The 21,108-nt window shown below is 33.0% G+C and overlaps 2 protein-coding genes across 2 annotated transcripts in view; one reads left to right on the top strand and one right to left on the bottom strand.

Annotated features, from left to right (window-relative positions):
• The window catches only part of LOC142344898 (inositol monophosphatase 1-like), a 599,876-nt gene that overhangs the window by 273,471 nt on the left and 305,297 nt on the right, over positions 1–21,108 (bottom strand). The window lies entirely within an intron of this gene.
• Positions 1–21,108, top strand: part of LOC142344241 (uncharacterized) — a 47,649-nt gene that overhangs the window by 5,606 nt on the left and 20,935 nt on the right. Inside the window, exons 2-4 of the mRNA XM_075395798.1 lie at positions 9,818–9,921; positions 12,456–12,607; positions 15,551–15,648. Coding sequence (XP_075251913.1) covers positions 9,818–9,921; positions 12,456–12,607; positions 15,551–15,648 — 354 coding nt within the window. The remainder of the gene's footprint in view (positions 1–9,817; positions 9,922–12,455; positions 12,608–15,550; positions 15,649–21,108) is intronic.

Raw genomic sequence — 21,108 nt, 5'->3', positions numbered from 1 at the left:
GCAATACCCGCGCCGTAAATCCCCTGCAAATAATAACACCGACATCTCCGGCTTCCTCTTCTAATGTCAGTACCCCTCTTAAGCCCAGCCCACATGTACCAAAATTCGACTACATTGTGTTAAAGATTTTTAACAAGTCTCCCATTGTGTCGTTAACAAGAAAGGACGCAGTGTTAAAAGAGGTACGGGACTGCGTATTAACAAATAACCAAAGTCGTCTTAAAACTCTAAACCCATATATTCTTTCTTATTGTAGAGATCTCCATGTACGCTCTGGCTGTGTGTGCATAGATGAAAAAGTTGCTATTCCAAATGTCCCGTGATAGGCAATGGTTGACGACATTCACTCCAGCCATCCGGGCACATGGGGTATTGCTGGTGGCCATACATATATCGCGAGCTTATTGTAAAAACTACAGAGTGCAAGCCCTGCACAGTGATTGGTAAGAACCTTAAATCTGTTATTCCCGCTAAGCAATTTCATCCCCATATACCGTGTGTTGAACCAAATCAAGAAGTCCAAATTGATTTTGGGGGTCCAATTTTTGATGAAAAGGATAGTGAAATTTACTTCTTATCTGCTATTGATCGTTTTTCTAAATACCCTACTGCATGTATTTATGACAAAGCAAACGGACCAATTGTTCTAAATTTTTTGGACATGTATACTTAAAATCACGGAATTCCACGAACTATTTGCTTGGATCAGGCAAAATGTTTGGTTGGCAATCAAGTAAAGACCTTCTGTGACAAAAATATTATTGATATTATTGAAGCTCCAGTAAACGATCATCGCGCTATTGGATTAGTAGAAAGACTCATTCGAACGATTAAAAATAGACTTGCATGTATCAGAGAGGAAAAATCGTCTACTAACGCTTTTCATATAAAGCATGCATTAAAGATAATAATACACCAATTCCGAATATGTCAGCAGAAACCAACAAAGATTTCGCTCTTCGAAGCACATTTCGGCAGAAATCCTAATACCCCGCTGAGCGTGATATCAACCAGGCCTAAATTGTCTAATCTCACATATGAACGCACTGTAAGCTACTATTTAGATGAAGACACAGTAGTGCCAGAAGAAACACTGCCCGATGAAAAGTGGGTGAATAGCTACCGCAGTGACATCGAGGTCGAGATCGGAATGACACGCGCATCGCAAGAAACCAAAAACAGAGAGAGGGCAAGCACGGATGGTGAATCTCGCTTCTTACACACGAAGGCCACTCGTCCAATTCCTCTGAAGCAGCGAGCGGTTGATTAGAATTTGGCAAGGAAAATCCACAGCAAGCGGCGCTCTAAGAAGAACTTAGAGGGATTATACGATGTGTTTGCTCCTGGCTCTCACATCCTCAAAGTTTGCCCAACAACATCAACAATTAAAGAGCCTGGAAAACCGTGGTGACAGTCAGAAATAGCAACATAGCTACGTAGAGGACCTTCATCTGGGGAAAAATTGGTGGAGGAATTAATCCAAAGCCATAGTAAAGAGATTACCAGGAAGCAAAAAGGAGACAAGAAGATGAACCACCGCAAACGTGATCCAAGCAGCGGGGTCTCCTCTTCAAATTCAAACATTTCACGCGCGATGCGAGGGCGGATTCCAGAAATCCCCAATTTTCTTGCTATTCACAACCAGCAGCAAGAAGAGAGCACTGTTTCGCATAGCGAACAACCAACAACTTCGTCTGCAACTACAACTGCCGCAAAACAACCGCAAAGATCGTCGGACAGAAATCGTCGCAGCCTCTCCTATTATGGCTACGAAAATTCATCTCCCGATTCGGCGATTGCAGCACCTCCCAAACGCCCACGCAGAGCGGGTGACATTGAGAATTACAAGCCCCCACCTGAGTCCATTGTTGAAATGGTTTAACAGATTGCAGACCAACAGCCGGCCGAAATCAACATCTCCCCAAGAATAGGAGAATTTTCGCCACCCTCCCCGCGAGATCCATCACTTTTGGATATCGATACCCCGACGCTGGTACACTCCATGACAGTACTAGAAGCTGAAGATCAAGATATGGATGAGTGGCAAAAATAGAAACTGAATTCTCATTTAAACTGATTTAATCACAAACTCTCTAATTTAATAGCGTCCACTTTCTAGCTATGATAACCAGTACATATATTGCTACCATTTATTTAACTGGGGACGAAGTATTAATTTGTAAATATTGTTATTATTGTATACATTTTAACATTTGTGGCAACATATTAACATTTTAAAGGACTCATAGTTTGGAAAGTCCAAAAAATATATACAAAAAACATATGTTAAAGCAAAAGAAATTTTTCAATTTTTCTTCTCCTCCTTGCTCGCTTGTTTTCTTTGTTCCAATGTTTTCGATAATTTCTATATATTTTGTTTCTTGTTTTGCTTAAATATATAGCTATATTGATACCACTTTTTAGATTGAATCTCTTTTGAATGTTTTATTTTGGTCTACTTTGTTTATAAAGAAGCCACCTTGGGCCTATTTCCTTTGAATTTGAAGAGCAGTTGAAGATAATTTACCATAAATTCCTCTTTTTGAGAAAAAATTGACTAAATTTAGTCCGAGGTGATGAAAAACCACTGAAAATTTTTAAAACCTTTTCATTTAAAGTGCGTTAGCGAGTTCCTATAGAGCTGGAGAGATTTTTTTAATATGCGGAAAATATCAACTGGTCAGTGATTTGAATACAAAAATGTCCCATTTTCGCCTACTTCTTCCGCGACTTTAAATAAACCCATAATCGTTTTTGGTCGAAAAATTTCTGATCCAAATACTACTGAAATCATAAACATAAAATACTTTATTGATATTCGGAATTGTCAGCATGCAAAAAAACTTAAACTTTGTGGTCCTTCACGGTGGAGTTTTTCTATTTCTTGCAATTTAGCCAGGACAACACTTGGATATTCGCAGACTCAGGCTTGTTTTCTTTGCAGTTTGTTTAATTTCTTTATAGCGTGTTGATAAATCTTTGATTCACCAAAGACTTTCAGGATAAAGATGCAGGAAGTTTGGCAAAATTTTGTCAGACTCAAAGTTTTTCGATATTGGAAAAGAAACTATTTAAAGGTAACATGAATTAAGGCAAACAATTCTTCTCCTCCTTCATCGCTTCTTGTTTTAGCTCCAATGTTTTCAATAATCTCTAAATGTTTTGTGTTTCGTTTTGTTTTAGTGCATAGCTACATTGGTACCATCGTCTATATTGGATCTCTTTTGAAATTGTCATTATTGTCTACGTTGCTTACAAAACATCTACATTGAGCCTGTTTCTTTTGAATTTATTTGATGAGCAACTGCAGATAATTGACAAATAGTTGCTCTTTTCTGAGAAAAAATTTGGCTCAATTTAGTCTGAGATGATGAAAAACCGCTGAAATTTTTCAAAACTTTTGCGTTTGAATTGCGTTAGGGAAATCAGAGATAGAATTGGAGGGACTTTTTTTAATTTACGGAAATTATCAACTGTTTAAGGATAGAGTATCAAAATGTACCTTGTTTTTTGCCTAAATCTCCCTTGTCATTAACCTAACCCATAATCGTTTTTGGTCAAAAAATTTCTGATTTAAATACTATTGAAATCAAAACAGGAAAATCTTTATCGATTCTCGAAATTGTGAGCATGCAAAAAGGAACTAGAACTTTGTGGCCCTTCATTGCTGACTTGATTTCCGTGCAATACAACAAAGCTAAAAATTGAAGTTCGAGGCCACAGAATTGCTATCTCTGCAAACTTTTAACTTTCTTTATAGTATGTTTTGATTTATTTGATCCACAAAAAATTTCAGGAAAGAATTTGCACAAGATGTGGCAATATTTTATTAGACTCAAAGTTATTTGATATTCGAAACAAATATTTTTTTAAGAATTTAAGACAAGTGAAATTTTTCTTTTCCTCCTTTATAGCGTGTTTTTTTTGCTCCAATGTTATCGATAAACACTATATATTTTCTTTCTTTTTTGATTAAATTCATTGCTATGTTTGTACAACTGTTTGTATTGGATCCCTTTGTTTATATTGATGAAGAAAATTGTTGATATTGATGATGAAAATTCAATGAAAGATTTCAAAAGATTCCCATTTGAACTCCGTTCAGGGACCTCAGATATCGGTGGATAGATTCTTTTATCAAAAGATACAGTCCGCTAGTTAAGGATAAAATTTCGAAAGTTTTTCGTTTTTCGCTTACATCTCACGCGTCAATGAATTCACCTATATTTGGTTATAATCACATTATTATTTGTGATCCACAGAAATTTTTATAGCTCAACAAAATTTTTAATTGCCTCTTGGCCAGCTGAGACAAGAGCAGTTGTGCATAATTAAGACAAAAACATCACATTTGCCGAGCTCAGTAGTTTATATTTTGTGGTTACAACTTTGATACATTCTTTAAAAGGACATACTTCAATAAAAAAGACACACTTTAAGTCAATTGTAACGCCATTCCCCCTTTTGTAGCAGCACAATTTTATCAAATAAACAACTGATTTTATTAAAGAAAAAAATGAGGTCTATAAATCAAAATCAATGTCGTTTTCAAACTGAAGTTCAAATTGTGAAATCTCTTAACTATCAACTTCTTTATTAATCAGCTTCATCAATCTCTCATTAATTTTGATTAGAATACAAGAGCTCATCGTATATGCATAGGTGGTTGCAGGTAGCAGAAATAAGAAAAAAATTGACCTCTGCACTCATTTATAAATCTAATAAGAGAAAACAATTTCAAATACAGGTCAACCAGGCTAGACAATCATAAGCTACGCTGGTAATGAGGTTTTTCTGGCCTTGTCTTCTACCAAACCTTTGTTTGCAGTTTAGTTATCAAGTTTTATAAACCCACCAATGCAAAAAGAGAAGACAAAAATTTTTGTGATAAAGTTTGAAAATACAATACTACCTCACAGTCAATTTTAACTATAAAATTCATAAAAATCAAGCACATAAATTTATTTATTAAACAGCTGCACATATTTGCTTAGAGGAACAATTTACATGGCGGTAAAAACCAATTGTTTCATAACCAGTTTTTTTGGACATCCATTTAACAAAATATAAAAACGTTAGCTGCTCAATTGGCACGTTCACAAATTTCAATTATGCTTTTTTGGTAAAAATTGCTGTTGTAAACAATCAAAATAATTGATAGGTCCATTTGTAAGCAATAAAATAAACAAAAAACAACAAATGTATCAAAAATCGAATCTCGACGAATTTCCCCAAAATTTTACAAAATTAGTTTGTGGCGTGATAGCTGAGAAGTTAGGTGCGTGATTCAACCACCAGTGATCGATAGATGGATCCCCTGCCTCCGTAAAGCTGTCTGGGTGAGAATGAGCTCTTAATAAAACAGATTCATTTTTACCAGAGCTTGACCAATATTGGCCGAAGTAATGGTTTCACTTGAAATTCTCAGACGCAGAAAACTGACAATAGTCAACAAACAGAGTTTGCATGTTTACAAAATGAACAGGCTAAGATGTGGTGGACAATAAAAAACGAAAAATGACAGCTGAGAACAGGCTACTGTTAATACACAGCAGAACCAGAGCCTAGTGCTGCTCTGCTGTGATTACGCATAATGAAAATTATAACTGTGTCATTGCGAAGTTTTCGTCTTTGATTAGTGATTGTCATTACACAGAATGCGACAAAATTACAGAACAAAAACATATAATGTCAAATCTCGAAAATTTGTTAGGTTTATACAAAACAATTACTGTCAACCTAATCAATGCCATAAACTGTAAACCAACCGTGGGCACTACAAACCAAACAATCCAGATGCAACTCCGAACTCGTTTTATATTGAACAACTAAAAAGAGATAAAAACAGCTTCGATAGTGCATCACGATTACTAAATCGATAAATAATGAAAATGTTGACATAAGTGTGCAATAATTAACAAAATTCTTATTAAAACCCTAAAAATATTGGCAAACTCAATGTGAACAGTGAAAAGTTCACAAATATTTAAACCTGGATAATTATTCGAATAACGAAATTTTGAAAAATAAAATTATCACTCTACGTCGGTCGGGCTTTCTAGTTTTAGTGATACCACTGATAACTATTTAGGATAAATAAATTGATCGGCAAAAGTTGACTACAGAAAAAAAAAACCATTTTTGCATTTAGTTATTACCTTAAAAAAATGAGGTCAAACGAAATATACATGGAACACAACAACAGTTCCTTTAACAAAAAAAGTAAAGAAACAACAGTTTTCTACAAACCTGAGGTACAAATAAATGCACTACTGTTGCTACTTTCAATAACAAAAAGTTGCTGGAATAAAGATTCAGTGATTGTGGCAACCTTTTTTGGACCCAATAACTTTTGATACCAAAAAATTTAAAAGACAAGAACATAAATAATAGCAAAAAATTGTCTCCTCCTTCATTGCTTCTTTTATTGCTCCAATGTTTACTATATTCTCCATCTTTTTTGTGTCTTGTTTTTTTTAATTATAGCCGTCTCGAGACCATTGTCTATATTAGATACCTATCGAAATTGTCATTATTGTCTACATTGCTTAAAAAACTGCCACCCGAGCCTTTTTGTTTGCATTTGAATGCTATTTCAAGATATTTGGCACAAAAATTTACTCTTTTAGGAGAAAAGATTGGCTAAATTTAGTTCGAGGTGATGAAAAATCATTGAAAGTTGATAAAAAACTTTTCCATTTGAACAGCCTTAGGTTAGTGCTTCAGATAGAGTTGGCATTACTTCTATTATTTATGGAAATTATCAACTGGTCAGGAAAAAAATCAAAATGTCCCGTTTCTCGCCTACTTCTCCGGCAACCTTAAATAAATCCATAATCATTTTTGGTCGAAAAACTTCTGATCCAAATTCTACGGAAATTAAAAACATAAAATAATTTATCGATTATTGGAATTGTTTGCACGCAAAAAGGAAGTTAAACTTTGTGGCCCTTCACGGCTCAGTTTTTCTGTTTCCTGCACTACAACCACGCCAAAACTTTGAAAGTCGTGGCCTCAGGATTGTTTTCTTTGCAAATTGTTTAACTTTTTTTATAATGTTTTTTGAAACTGTTCATTCACATCAAAGTTTCATGAAAAAGGATGGAGGAATTGTGTCAATATTTTATCACATTCAAAGATAATTGATAGTTGAAAATTTTGTAGAAAAAACACAGATAGGAGCGACAAATTTTTTTTGCTCCAAAGTTCTCTTTACTCTCTATATTTATTTTTTCATTTTTTGTGTTGAGTTTAAAACCTTATTGCTATCATTTTTCGTTTTGGATATCTTTCAAAGTTTTCATTATTCCCTATGTCGCTTACATACAGACACCATGGGCCTGTTTCTTTTGAATTTGGAGAGTGATTCAAGCTGTCTAACAAAAATTTGCTCTTTCAGGAAAAAATATTGGCTGAAGTTAGTGAAAGCTGATAAAAAATCAATGGAAACTATTCATAGATTTTCCATTCCAACAACGTTAGGGTCCTCAGATAGAGTTGAAAAGACTTTGTTTTGTTTAAAGAAATTTTCAGCTATTGAAGGTTAAAAATTCAATAACATCCACTTTTTCGCTTACTTCCGCGCCATCAAGTTAACCCATAATCGTTTTTGGTCAAAATATTTGTGATTCAAATACTGTTGAAATCAGAAACATGAAATTTATTACAATCCTTGAACTTGGAGAAAATTTGAGCATGCAAAAACGACCGAAAGTTTGTGGCCCTTCGCGGCTGAATTTTTCTATTTTCTTGCACTTTAACAAGACCAAAACTTTGAAACTGCTTACCTTTCAAATTGCTAATTTTTCTTTATCGTCTGTTTTGAAACCTTTGATAACAAGCTTTCAAAAATTCTGTTCAAAATGAGGTTTCATTTTTTTAGCTGCTAAATTTGAAACACCGTAGTATTTGGTATTTTTCTCTGAAAAAGTAAATTAAAGCTTTTCAGCTTAATTTTTTCAGAATTACCGAAAGAGTTGTCTTTTGAAATATTCCTTCAAATATATGAAATTAATTGTGACTGGTTCTGCGCAAGAAATGAGATATTTATATAACCGCTGCTTTTTTTCAAATGCTCTTAACTTATTATTTGACACAAAAAGCCTGCAATACTAAGAAATAACCCAATTGTTTCTAGAAATCTAAAACACTTCCCTCTTTTTCAAATTTATTCAAATTTTAATTTTTTGGTCGGTTTACAGAAGTTATAGACCAGAAAAAGTTTCAGACCGATATTGCACACCTCCCAAACAAGCGGCGTTCAAAAAGTTTCCGTTTTCAATTTTGCCCATAGTAATATAAAATAGAGATTCACAAACAAAAACCAAACCTTTATTTTGAACTTTTATCTTTTAGTAAAATTTTAAGATAAAACTTTGCTAGCTCACCCCATGAAGCTGTACTGTATTGTGACTCTGCCTGAGCTTTACTTTATTTCTCCAGTTAGAAATGAATAAAAATTTCAATAATTTCGAAAAACATAATAATTCATTTTCCATTTGAACTCCAAAAAAACTACTTTTATTTCAAATTTGAGGCTATCCCAGGAAATTGCGGTCGATTAATCATTGAGTGTCCAATGTTCAAAAAATCGAGCATAATTACTCGACTCCGTCGGGCTTGTTTAGGACCCAATTTTTAATATTATAGTGATAGGCGTGTCGGTAAACAAGTCACACTATGCTAATTTTGTTCAAATATCCTGAAAAGTACCCTTTTTCCCACGCATACAATATATTCTTACCGAAATGAAAAAAGACGTGATTGCAGATTAATTTCAGAAATGTCCCCCTCAATAAGAATTGTGGTTTGAGAAAACAATTAGTGCTTTTGAAATAACCCAAAGCACTGTGCAGAATAACAATTAAATGTTTGAATTTGGTCTCAAGTATAAATACTAATAAAATTCAGCGAATAAAGTTGAAGGCTAACTTCATGCTCAAAATGGTTTTTTTACACAAAATTCAAAATTTATTGAGAATTGCCTTTCCGGACATTCGCCACGTTATGACCTAATGTATCACTGTGCACAACTTCAGTCGAATCTTTATATTTTGAAGATTACTTTTTTTACAAACCTTTTACGAGACGATTTCTTCAAAAATCTTGCAAGGCAGACTTCCGTTTTGCGAGATAATTTATAGCATAATCGTTAATCTTGCAAATAAGCAAATTGCGTGAACACTTTTGAGTAGGACAATCATACGTTCAAGCCGTTCTCTGACTCTCGTTTCAACATGGGAAGTGTTTAAAATCATTACAGCTGTTAGGTTTAGATCATTTTGTTAGTTTGTAAGAGTAAATTATTACAAGAATGTGTATTTTGTTTTTGTTCAAACGAAAGTTTTAAGTGCTTTACGTTGAATGATACAAATAAAATAACCGAAGGAGAATATTATCTTTCCACGCAAAAAAACGGGAATTCATTAATCCCAAAAAGACTCAAATAGCGTTTTAGTATAATTTTAAGGCTCGAAAAATAGTGATTGTTTAGAGTACAATTAGTTTCGAATTACTCAAAAATAGTAAATCGGGAATTTTGTTTACTAGAAGTTGGCATCAACTAAAAATACATCCCTGTTAAAGTGTGTAGTATGATTGGTATTCCGAACTGTTGTATCCGAATTAACTTTGTCTGCACCGTTTTGTCAAAAAATATTTTGCCTGGAAAAACTTTGATATTATGGTCTGTTTTTTTTGTGACTGGACAGTCTATAGTATCTCCAGTCTTAACCCAGACCAAGTTTTGTTCCAAATTATGCTTGGACTTTAAAATTTGGTTCGATAGTTGGGCTATGTATTTTTATCTCTATTTCAGCTGATAAATCATTGATCATTCTCTTTGTGGCTGCTCTTCTTCTGATTGGGTTCTCACATCTGGTTGGAGCCCAGGACAACGCACAGCAAGATGATGAGAACCAGGTAATGACTGTTCATCATTGCGTATATTATAAGATCTGCGAGAAAAGTATATTGATACTCTCGATACCCCAATGATTCTGGAGTTTTTATCTTGTAAGATCTGATAAGATGCTGATCTAAAATCTTTATCGTGTAAGATCTTATCCGGTCTTACACGATAAAAATTCTTCCCTACTTATCAGAGCTTATAAGATATTAATTCAATTTTGCAGAATTGTTATCTTATAAGATCTGATAAGTATCTTATCAGATCTTACACGATAAAATTTCACGTAGGGGAGAATTTTTATCGTGTATGATCTGATATGACATCTTTTAATGATTTCAAATAACCGTATAATGTAGTCAAGTTCCCATAAAAGTAAAAAAAAATTGGTCAACTAACCAATTCTGAAACAAAATACTGTTTGCTGATTCTATTTTGGAACTTTTATTCTGAGTGTTAACCATAGGTACTATGGCTAAACTTAGCAGTCCAATATAGATTTGGTCTTTGAAGAAAATTTTTCAGCCTAGTTTGATAATCACCGCCTTAGGAAAAGCCCTTAACACGAAAAACTTTTACACAACATCTAATAAGTCTCAAAGGACAATATAAGATAATTTTCTCTCTGTTGCTTTGACACTTAAGTGTTGCAAACTGTAGCGTTTTGGCTACTGCTTCAAAGCAACTCTGAATTGTCTTCAATATAGTCATAGTCTTCAATATGAGTCATAGTTTTCCGAATGTTTATCTTACAAGATCTTATAAGATCTTACACGATAAACATTTTTCGTCAGGCAGAATATTTATCGTGTAAGATCCTATAAGTCAGAATTCTTATCTTGTAAGATCTGACAAAAGTGAACATTTATCATGTAATATCTTATCAGACCTGATAAAAATTTTCATCGGGTAAGACCTGATAAATTGTCTCACAGATTCTTAGATAGGCGACACATAATCTCATAAGTACTTAAGAGACCATTTTGTAAGTTATTTGTAAGATTTACATAATAAAAATTCTCAGATGTCTGGGGTAACCATGATTAAATAGAGGAATATTATACAAATGCACTCATGTAAAACTGTTAAAATGTTAAACCAGTGAAAGATTTCTATCAAAACCAAATTATAATGCAATTTATTTCCAAACTTGTAAATTAATAGAATAACCAAACAGTTAAAGTGCATACCTTGAAAAAATCAAAAATATATATTAAAGTGATCAAAATCATGCACATCTTCTGGTTTTTGATTAATTGTACCAACTAATCTGTTCGTTCCTCTCTCTCTATTTATATAAATATACAATTATATATATATATATATATATATATATATATATATATCTATATAAATGTATATATATATATATATATATATATATATATATATATATGTATACATATACACATATATATATATATATATATATATATATATATATAAAGAGACCCGAATGATCCTATTTGTCTGTCTATTGATAGGTTTCCATGCTGACCATTCAAAACTCTGTTTAAGTTATTTTGAAAAGATTTTTTTCCCGTCGCTCCTACCTTAAAGGGTAACTGATTCCACTTTTGTATGCTCTTCAAAATCAATGATCTTTGACTCTGCTTAGTATACTTTTGCGTTCGTATTATCAGTTATTTTGTCCATTTGTTCTGTTTAAACTGTAGGCGGTTTGCATATATTTTTAATGATATCTGATGTTATCCTCTGGTTTAAGTCTGTGTAAAATTTCAATTGACTAAACTTTGAAATAATTAAATGAGTTGGTAAAACATATTGGTTTGAGAAGAAAATCACGACAATGATCAAATTTAGGACTCATAACACTCTTAAATGCCCCAGTTAATCTGTCAATTTATACGCTGTATGTTTGTTGCTGATAAAATTTTTAAAAACAGTTCACTGAATGACAAATGAGAGATGATCGTAGATTTGAAAACACGCGGCCTTTTCTCTAAAGGTATATGCTTTGTTATCAGATATGGTGAATGAATGGCAGCCGTTATTATTTTTAAAACTACACTTAGATGTACTTCAAATGACAATTTTGGGTCAAAGTACATTCCTGAATAACGACAACTCTCAGCAGATTTTATTCAATTCCCTTCAAATGTGACTGTTGGTTCTACTTCATCCCTCTCAGAAACATAAAGTAGCTCTGTTTTATCAGCACTCAAAGTCAGTTGATTTTCTTTCAAGTACGTTTCTGTCTCCAATAAAATATTTCAAGTTCTTGTTGCAATTTTTTCTCCTGTTTCATACCGACCTGAAATAGTAGTATCGTCTGCAGTTTGTACAAGCTCAAAGTCATCTTTTATTTTTTCTGAGAAATCGTTAACGTATGGTAATTTGATAAATATGTGGATACTCATATTATCGCCATGCGGTGCTCTTCTCTTTTTTGCATAGCGTCCCTCTGTACGTATATATCGTGATTTTCAATGAATAAAGACAAGTATCTCCGTATTACATTTTAATCGGTCCATTTACGCTTATAACTTCAAGTATGAAATTGGTGATTTTTTGTGATGTTGATCAGGACACACAGGTGACCACTGACGACACTGCAGTGTGTTACAAGAACACAGACTGTGTGAACCACTGGAACAAAGTGACCTGGAGATATGAGAAAATCGGAACAAAGTGTTGTGAGAACAAGTGCAGAGACGGTGACTGCGACCCCCTCCCATTGTAAGTCCCATTATAATTATTAACAATTAATTGTTTCCACGAGTGACCTACACACCCCGTATTTAAGTTCTCAAATCTAATTCAGAGTAACTCAAAAACTGGGCGTATTAAAAGATTTTGAAATCGCGTATAAGCTTACAAGACTAACTTCTATAGTGAAAGATCTTAGAAACCGTATGCTGTGAGAGTTTTGAATGGTTCTGTCATAAGAATGTTCACGATATGATTTTTAATCAAAGGTTTTGTAAATTATTTAATAATAATTACTCATGATTTATATTTCGTTATAATTAGTTAAATGATATTTTAACACTTCTCTTGTAAACAAGGGCCAAATTCCCTCTTTGAAACAGCTATCACTTCTATCGCAGACCAAAGACTGGGTCAAATCTATACTGATTCACAAGGAAATACTCAAAGAAGTTAATCTATTTTTTTGCTACATCGTATAATATTATCTATTATCGTATGTTTATCAATTATCATATATAATACTCATCCGTTCCCATTGGTGTTAAATATTTTTTTTGTGAATTTCAAGTGTTTTTTTTCCTTATTTCCCAGGAAGACTTTATGAAGAGCACAACCAAAAAGTTTCACAGGCCAACAGTTGCTGATTTAAAATTCTGACTCAAAAACTGTGGCTGAATCAAAAACTCTTTCTGAAGTCTGGTAATCCTAACATAAAGGCACAAATATTATTTTTTCCCAAAAAAGTGCGGTTTTGGACGAACATGATGCGTGAGATCGTTTTCCCGTACCTAACGCTAAGGTAAACTCAATACTGAAACACAGCGAAATTCAGAACGTTATCAGAACTGATTCAGAGTCCGTTTTAGGTCACATTTTGTCCTGAGCTTCTACAATTAAGAATTTGAATCAGGCTATGAATCAGAATCCGATTCAAACTCTGGTTCTGCTCTTACTCAGAATCTGATTTAGATTCTGAATCAGGCTCTGATTTTTTTTCTGATTCAGATTCCGAAACATCCCAGAAAACGCAATATTTCACTATACAACAAAAACATTAAAAAACTGATTATAGTGAAAAATCTAACCTTTTTATATAATGACATTTTCATTCCCCGAAGAATTCTCAATTGAAAAAAGAACAACCCTTCTAAGGGCAATACAAAACTGAGTCAAGTAATTGTCGAGCTATGCTTCCAACTTTTCGAAAACTGGTATGGTTTTTTTGTTTCAGAGAATGCTTGTTTGCACATAAAATTTGGAAAGACTGAAAACTCCTAACGATCTCCTATAACAACGTATAGTTGTCCCGATAAAGTAATTTGTCCATCAATGATGTGTGTATATCACACCTTTGGAAAGTAGTAAAGCTGCTGATGATTAAATTTATCCTTACAAAATAAGGTGACCAAATCTGATGAAAAAAACTTTGTACATTCTTATTGCGACTTTTGCAAAATTGTCGCAAAAAACATCTGATTTTTTTGAAACACTTTTACTGGTTTCGCTTGTCTTTTTTTATTTTAGAAGTCTTCAACAAAACTGATCATGAAATTTTCCTCTGTGACCAATCTTTATCACTCCACTCTGTGATCAATAATAATTTTTAGTACAATGGTGCATGCAAACAGTCTCATGAAAAACACTGATCTATGTGTTCCTCAACGGTCAATTTTGGACTTGTTCCCTTTTCTTTGTTATGTCAATGATTTAACAAAAATGTGTACCTTTAGTAGACAATTAAAAGCTAAACATTCATAAATCATTTCTGTATATGCAAAGTCAAACATGTAATTTCATACGGCCAAGGTAGCTCTCAGTGGCAATTAATGCTCACAAAAATGTTTTTGAAAAATCATTCGGGTCAAGAAAAATGGAGATTGCCTCAGATTTTATCAGAAAGTTTTTTCATGAAGATATTCTGGAACAAATTGAAAAGTATCTTCATTTCGACACATGCAAAATTTGAGCAACATGCCACACACCTTGTGCATCTGTTCTGTCGTTTTTATATGTTCTTAGAGCGCGGTCCCAAAAAAGTTTTAAAAATATCAATTGGAAAAAATGTTTTTTTACGTTATTAAATAATTATTCTGAGAGATCTGTCGCAAAAATACAACTTTTTAAAATAAGAGTGAAACTTAAGACATTTTGTCGGAGAAACAAAGGTGTTTTTGAACTCTTCTGTTCTGTAATGTACTATTTTAAATTAATATCTATTGTAAATATACGATACCTATATATCTATTGGGACACTTTCATAAGAGTTCTTGTAGTTGTATGCTCACCTGGTCTTGTGTTTTCTCGTTTTTGCTCATAAATATGCATTTGAACCAATATAACACCATCAGAATTCCAAATTTATTTTAAGATTTGTACTAACTCGTTCTAGTTCTAATTGGTGAAATTATAATAAGATGCAGATTATGTCATACTTTATAGTTATTTTGTGATTTATTACAATAACCCGCAAGAATAGCGTTCTCTTACTAAAAATTAGTAAATCTAATTAAGAATTTGAAGGATGATAGAAAAGTTATTTTATCCTAATTATCCTATACCAGAATTAATGAGATATTTAATAATATTAAACAGAAAAATTACTAAAGAGTGATTTTTCAGCCTGGGTTGAATACTTAGTCTGGATTACCCAAAAATAACTATTCTGCAGTTTCTGAAGCTGGGAGCGTTTAATTAGGCTCAGTTGCGGATTAGAGATACTTTTAATGCAAAAATAGATACCTAAAATGAGCGGAAACGTGCTGCAAGACTTGTCACCTATTTTACAATTTTAAACTATCTCTAATTCGCATGTCTCCTAATTTCGTTCAATTTGCTTGTCTCCTAATTTCGTTCATTTTATGTATCTATTTTTTGAGCAATATTTACAAAGGCGGAAATTTTGAGGTATACCTCTGCGTCGTAATGTGAATTTTTATTTTTCATTATTGCAATGATAAAATTGTGTTTCAGTGACAAATGGCATATAGCTGTGTCAGTGCCCATTGTTGTCATTGTGGCTCTCATCATCACAGGTCTTTCAATCCACTTCTGCTGTCGAATTGTCAAAAGTGAGTCATGCGCTGCCAGAATGGACAAACTGAACAATGCTTTCATTCACATTGAAACTGTCCTCCATTATATTGTCACTTTGTGCAACTTTGTCAAATTCTGGTCCAAAGAGTTGGTCACGTGGGTTAAAAAGCAAAAAGTCGTGATCGATGTTTACGATTATATATCCAGCAAAATAAACAACTCGGAAAAAATGCAAATATTTAAAGAGGATTATAAACTTTGCACCGCCTGGTGTAAAACTAAAATTAGTGACCTACACCTGGATCGGGCTTTTAGCTGGTGCGCTGAAGTCATAACTTCTATAAAAGATTACGTAACTAGCCCAGAGGTAACAACTTTTTTGAAAGAAAAATATGGCCTATTTGTCACCTGGTATAAAACCAAAACCAGCGAGCTATCCTTTGATCACGTGGCCAGTTTTTGCGCTAAAGTTTCAATTTTCATCAAAGTTTCCCTAGTTCCTTTGATTTATAAATTGTGGGAAAAACTCAAGCCTTTCTTAGTTAAGTTGTGGCGGGAGAATCTGAAACCTAAGGAAAGATTTGATAGCGTTAGAGATTGGTATAAAAGGAAAAGGTTAGTACCCCGGGCACGGAAGCTTATCCGGGCACTGGTCAGAAAGATTTCACGTCAAACTCTAAGGAATAGAGCCGAATAATATCTTTTGCTTTCGTGCTATATCATAGTTTAAGATCATGCTAACCTTCTTGCTCATGAAATAAAGATCATCACAGGTCAATTTTGGTTTCTAATTGTCAGTCGGTAAATCTTTAGAAATAAAGTTGGAAGTAAAGTCGTAAGTAAACTAACACCTTATTCATGGGCTTCATTGGTAAAGGTAAACAATATGCAACGAACCCAAAGACTGGCTGAGATTCTGCGAGTGAAAACAAAAACTATGCAGCCCCCCCCCTACATAGTACTCGCATCGATGCATGCCTTCAACCCCCTCTCCCACTCACCCCCCACATCCCCCCTCCCCTCCCCTCCCCCCCCCCCCCCAAAAAAAAATCTTCGAATTCAATAAAGCGGGTGACCGATACATTAATTTAAAAAAATGTCATTTAATTGTTATTTCAAGAGGTTAGCATTGGTCGTCGTGATTCTGATTTGTTCTGCTTTAAAATTGTATTCAACTTTAAATACTGTAAAAACTATAATAAAGATAAGAGATACCTCAGATTTTAATTTAACTTTTTCTTCATCTGTTTTATTCATAAGAGTGAAGTCGAAGTTGAACCCACAGTTTTAAAGCAGTTCAAACAGAAAGCTGAGGAAAAGGAGAAAAAGGTACCATAATTACCGAATTGGAAATATCACTAATTAGCACATTTTTGAACCCGGCGACAATTTCATTTGTTGGGAGCCGACCATTAAGGATAAAAGTTGTCAATGACTTTGTCGCCTTATGAATTTTCTAGCAGCAATGGTTTTATGCGATAACTTCAAGCGATGTTGAATACTTTTCAAGAATCTGATATTGAAATAATTGATATCCTACACAAAACGTGATTACCATCAGTTAAAGTTGTATCTTTAAAAAATTGAAAAATTTAGATGTTTCATAAAATGATAATTGATTGCTTGATGCAAAATAACCGTTGAGTTTCTCTTATCTTTCAGCAAGTTTTCATATCACCAAGGATAAAAGAATACATCCTTGTTTTTTTCAGATTTAGTTATTGTCTCAGCAACTTTATTTTCCTTCCACTCACTGCGAAGTTTTTTTTTCAAAAAAATCTGATATTTCAGTCACTGGGATCAAAATATTTTATACAACGGACGTAATAAAATCTCTTCAAAAATACACAAATCAAATGGAAAAATCAATAATAGCTGGCAACGATCCGCTAAGATTTATAGACAGGCTTGTGCAACCGTTACATATTCTGAGGAATTATAACAGCAAGAAGGTTTTTGGTACAAAACATGACAAAAGCGTCTGATGCAGATATTCAGTTTGTAAAAAGAAAATATTAAAAGCTTAATGGGGAAAATGATAACAGTAATTTAACGAAAATATTAAGAACTTAGTGGAGAAAATTGATAGTTGTAATAACAAAAAAAAATAACAACGAAAACATGAAGAACTTGATAGGGAAAAATTATTATGTTAAAATAAAACAGGTGCGTGATTTCTCCTGTCCCCTAAAGATTGGTGACGGCTAAGGAATTAAAAAATATATTTTAGTGTATACTTCAATTTAATGTATACTTCGAAACTTGCACTCGTGTAAATCAAATTAACGTATACCTCAAAAACTTGAATGCGGCTCAAATATATACAAATGCAGTTCATCAAGTTAATCTGGGAGAAAACTGTTTTGAATTTGCATAATGAGAAATGAGAAAAAAAACAAAATTGTCAGGAAAATACTTCTCAACAATTTTGGAATGTACATTTTTCGTATAAAACACGGTATCCATTTTGAGGCAAACCACTTGATAATAAATTTTTTGTGCGAAAACAGTATGCTTTTTTCATATTAATGATACATGATTTAATCTAATTGGATGACCTTCGTAAGTAATTATTTACAAAAATTTAAGTCCATTGGAGAAGAACTCTGAAGCTTTGAGATTTGTCAAATGCAAAATTTTCATCAGGAGTATTTTTCCAGAAAGCGTTGGAACTAACTAAAAAGACATTACAAAATTTACGCGGATTTAGTCACTACTTAGACATTTCAAAAATCTTGACTAATTTTTAAAAAAAAATTGTAATTTCCTATGTAGAGTATCATTTGGTTGCCAAAAATAGAAACTATTATACTTTTAGAGCCATTTTTTGAATAGAGTTTTTTTTATGATGTTCTGAAAACGATATGGATATGGCTGTTGCATATTCGGATTGAAGTTTCTTTGATTTCCAGCAAGGATCATATGTGTTATCATACCGACCACGATTAATTTCTTAGTATAAACGATCTTAGTACGATCCTAGAATGAAACCACAGAAATCATATTTGATCCTTGTAAAACAAGATCTCATTTGTGCACCTAGCATGAAATCCAAGAAAACATAGATGAATCATTCATGAAACGTAAGAACCAACGCTTAAAAAAGTATATGGTCATTGTATGAAATAAGTAAACTAAAAACAGAAGAAAATGTTTGAGGTTTTAATATGAAGTTGAAAAAGTTGTTTATGAATTTCAACTCTTAATTATCCTTGTATTACTATCAAGAATCAATGCAAACAATATATGACCTAGTATGATTTCAAAGAAGTTTTTTTTTGCTTTTTTACCAATTGAAGTACCAAGTATGGCTTTAATTGTTTCTCCAGAAACTCACTTATTCTTTTTTAAATTCATTGCATCATTTAATTTTTTTGTATGGTCCTTGTTATGAGTACTAAGAAATCATACAAATCATATATGACCTTGTATGATTACAAGAATTAACATTTTTTTCTTTATGTTTTTCATCCTTGAATGGTCTTGTTCATTTCAGTGGCTTAGAACAATGATTGAAACGTCTTGAGAGCAATCTTTTTGTTTTTGATTGGTTTGTGATCAGCAAGAAATCATACATGACCTAATATGATCACTAAGAATCGTATACGACCTGGTACGAAATCAGATAAATTTGTATGATTGGTGACCGGGTACATAACGGTTGATGCCAACATTTTAGAGCTTTTCTTGGTTCTTTTCAAAAGAAATTTCCTTAAGTATACTCAATTATTTGCTAGCACTTATAGTGAACTATTTCCCTCACCTGCTAAACTGATGTCGCATAAATCATTTTTAATTGTAAACATCTTCAAATGGAATTTAAAGATTTCCTTCTGTTTCAGGAAAGAAATGATTGCAGCTAGTGTTGGGCTTGTAGTACATGTTGCAATAATCTGCACCTGTTTATAATATACCAAAAATAAATGAGTACAGCTCAAAAAGATATAAAAGAAATGCAGAGTTCCAGTGTATGCTGTTTAAAATGTTCGGCACTAAAAGATGCAGTTCAAATCTTTTTGAGCCTCGTCGCATATAATGTTCATCGCACATAAGTAATGTTTATTGGTACCTCACCATATGGCCGTATGCGAGGAGGATTAAGGCGATTATCTCAGAGGATTTTTAATATAGACGGCTTATCTTTAGATCTTTTGTTGAGCTAAGATTGTAGTTAGAGCTTTTGCTTGATGATATTTAATTGTTGTTCTGCTTAAAACCTAAAAAAACTTCCATAAAAATTGTTCAACTTGTTTAACTGATAGAAAAATTTCTTATAGGGATTTCGAAATGAAATAAAAATTTTTGATTTCAAAATGTTAGTCATGATAAGAGAAATAACAGTTCAGTTTTTGAAAATGACAGAAATTTTAAATAGTTAATGAAAAAAGTGCCTAGAGAATAATTATATTAAAAAATATTGAGCGGACTTTTCAAACGGCACGAACAAATTCATTAAATATTTTTTCCTGGGATAATCTGAAGTCACACTTTATTCTTCAGTAATTTAAAAAAATGACGCCTTGTTTTACAAATTGTTGGCATGTAAACTTAGCATGCGTTCATTACAATTCAAACAATTTGAAATGTTTTGGGACGTTGTCATCTTACAACACAAAGAGTTTGAATTGTATTGGGTCTTTGTCTTTTTTAAATAAGATCTGTTCGTACTTTTTCATGATTTTCGAAGTCAATATGGAGAATTGATTTTGGTTAAACCAAAACAGCAAGTGTAGCGAATAAGCGATTAGTTTTTTGCAACGTCATGTTTTTCACTTTATTTTGTAAAGCAAATTGAGAGGACGATGTTTGAACAAAAATTCGCTTTCTTTAGTGTGGTTTTTTGCCACATGCGGCAAATTGACCTTCTTTGATCTTTTTTTACTGTTCTAACGTTTTTTGATCGTTTTTTTCTAAATGGTTTTCTAAATACAATCCTTATCATTTCTAGGTCTAGTTTCCGTTCAGTCAATGAAAAGTTTTTTGATTGTAAATTAGGACTGGTCCAGATATGTTAAGATCTGCTCCCACATTTTAATGATTTTTGAAGTCAAATGTAAGCAATGATTTTGGTGACGTTCAGCGAAAAAGCAGGCGGTTTTGCGGAGTGACTTCGTTTCGTTTTAATGTTTAAGTAGAATGAGAAGGTGGTATTTTATCTAGTGGTATTTTCTTCGCATACTGCACTTCGATTTTTACTGTTTTTTTATTGTTTGACTGGGGTTTTCACTAAATGGTTGTTCTGATCCGTTCATAGTCTAGTTTTTTGCTGAATCAACAAAAATTTTTTAGAATTGTAGGTTAGGACTAGTCCTGCTATGTTTTTTATGCTTCAAATTTGCTCAAAATTTGCGGATTTGGTTCTTCTCCGTGAACAATTTTATACTTTCATTAACATTCGTGATAAAAAATAATGTTGGTATTTGCGCCGATGGAGGATTACGTAGCCTAAGGAAAAGTGGAACTAGACACAAAATCAGCCATTATAAAGGTGTAAG

The sequence above is a fragment of the Convolutriloba macropyga genome, chromosome 8 (genome assembly GCF_964194025.1).
Source record: "Convolutriloba macropyga chromosome 8, txConMacr16.3, whole genome shotgun sequence".
Classification (NCBI taxonomy): Eukaryota; Metazoa; Xenacoelomorpha; order Acoela; family Convolutidae; genus Convolutriloba; species Convolutriloba macropyga.
The sequence above is the reverse complement of the archived record's forward strand: the minus strand, read 5'-3'. Positions and strand labels throughout refer to the sequence as shown.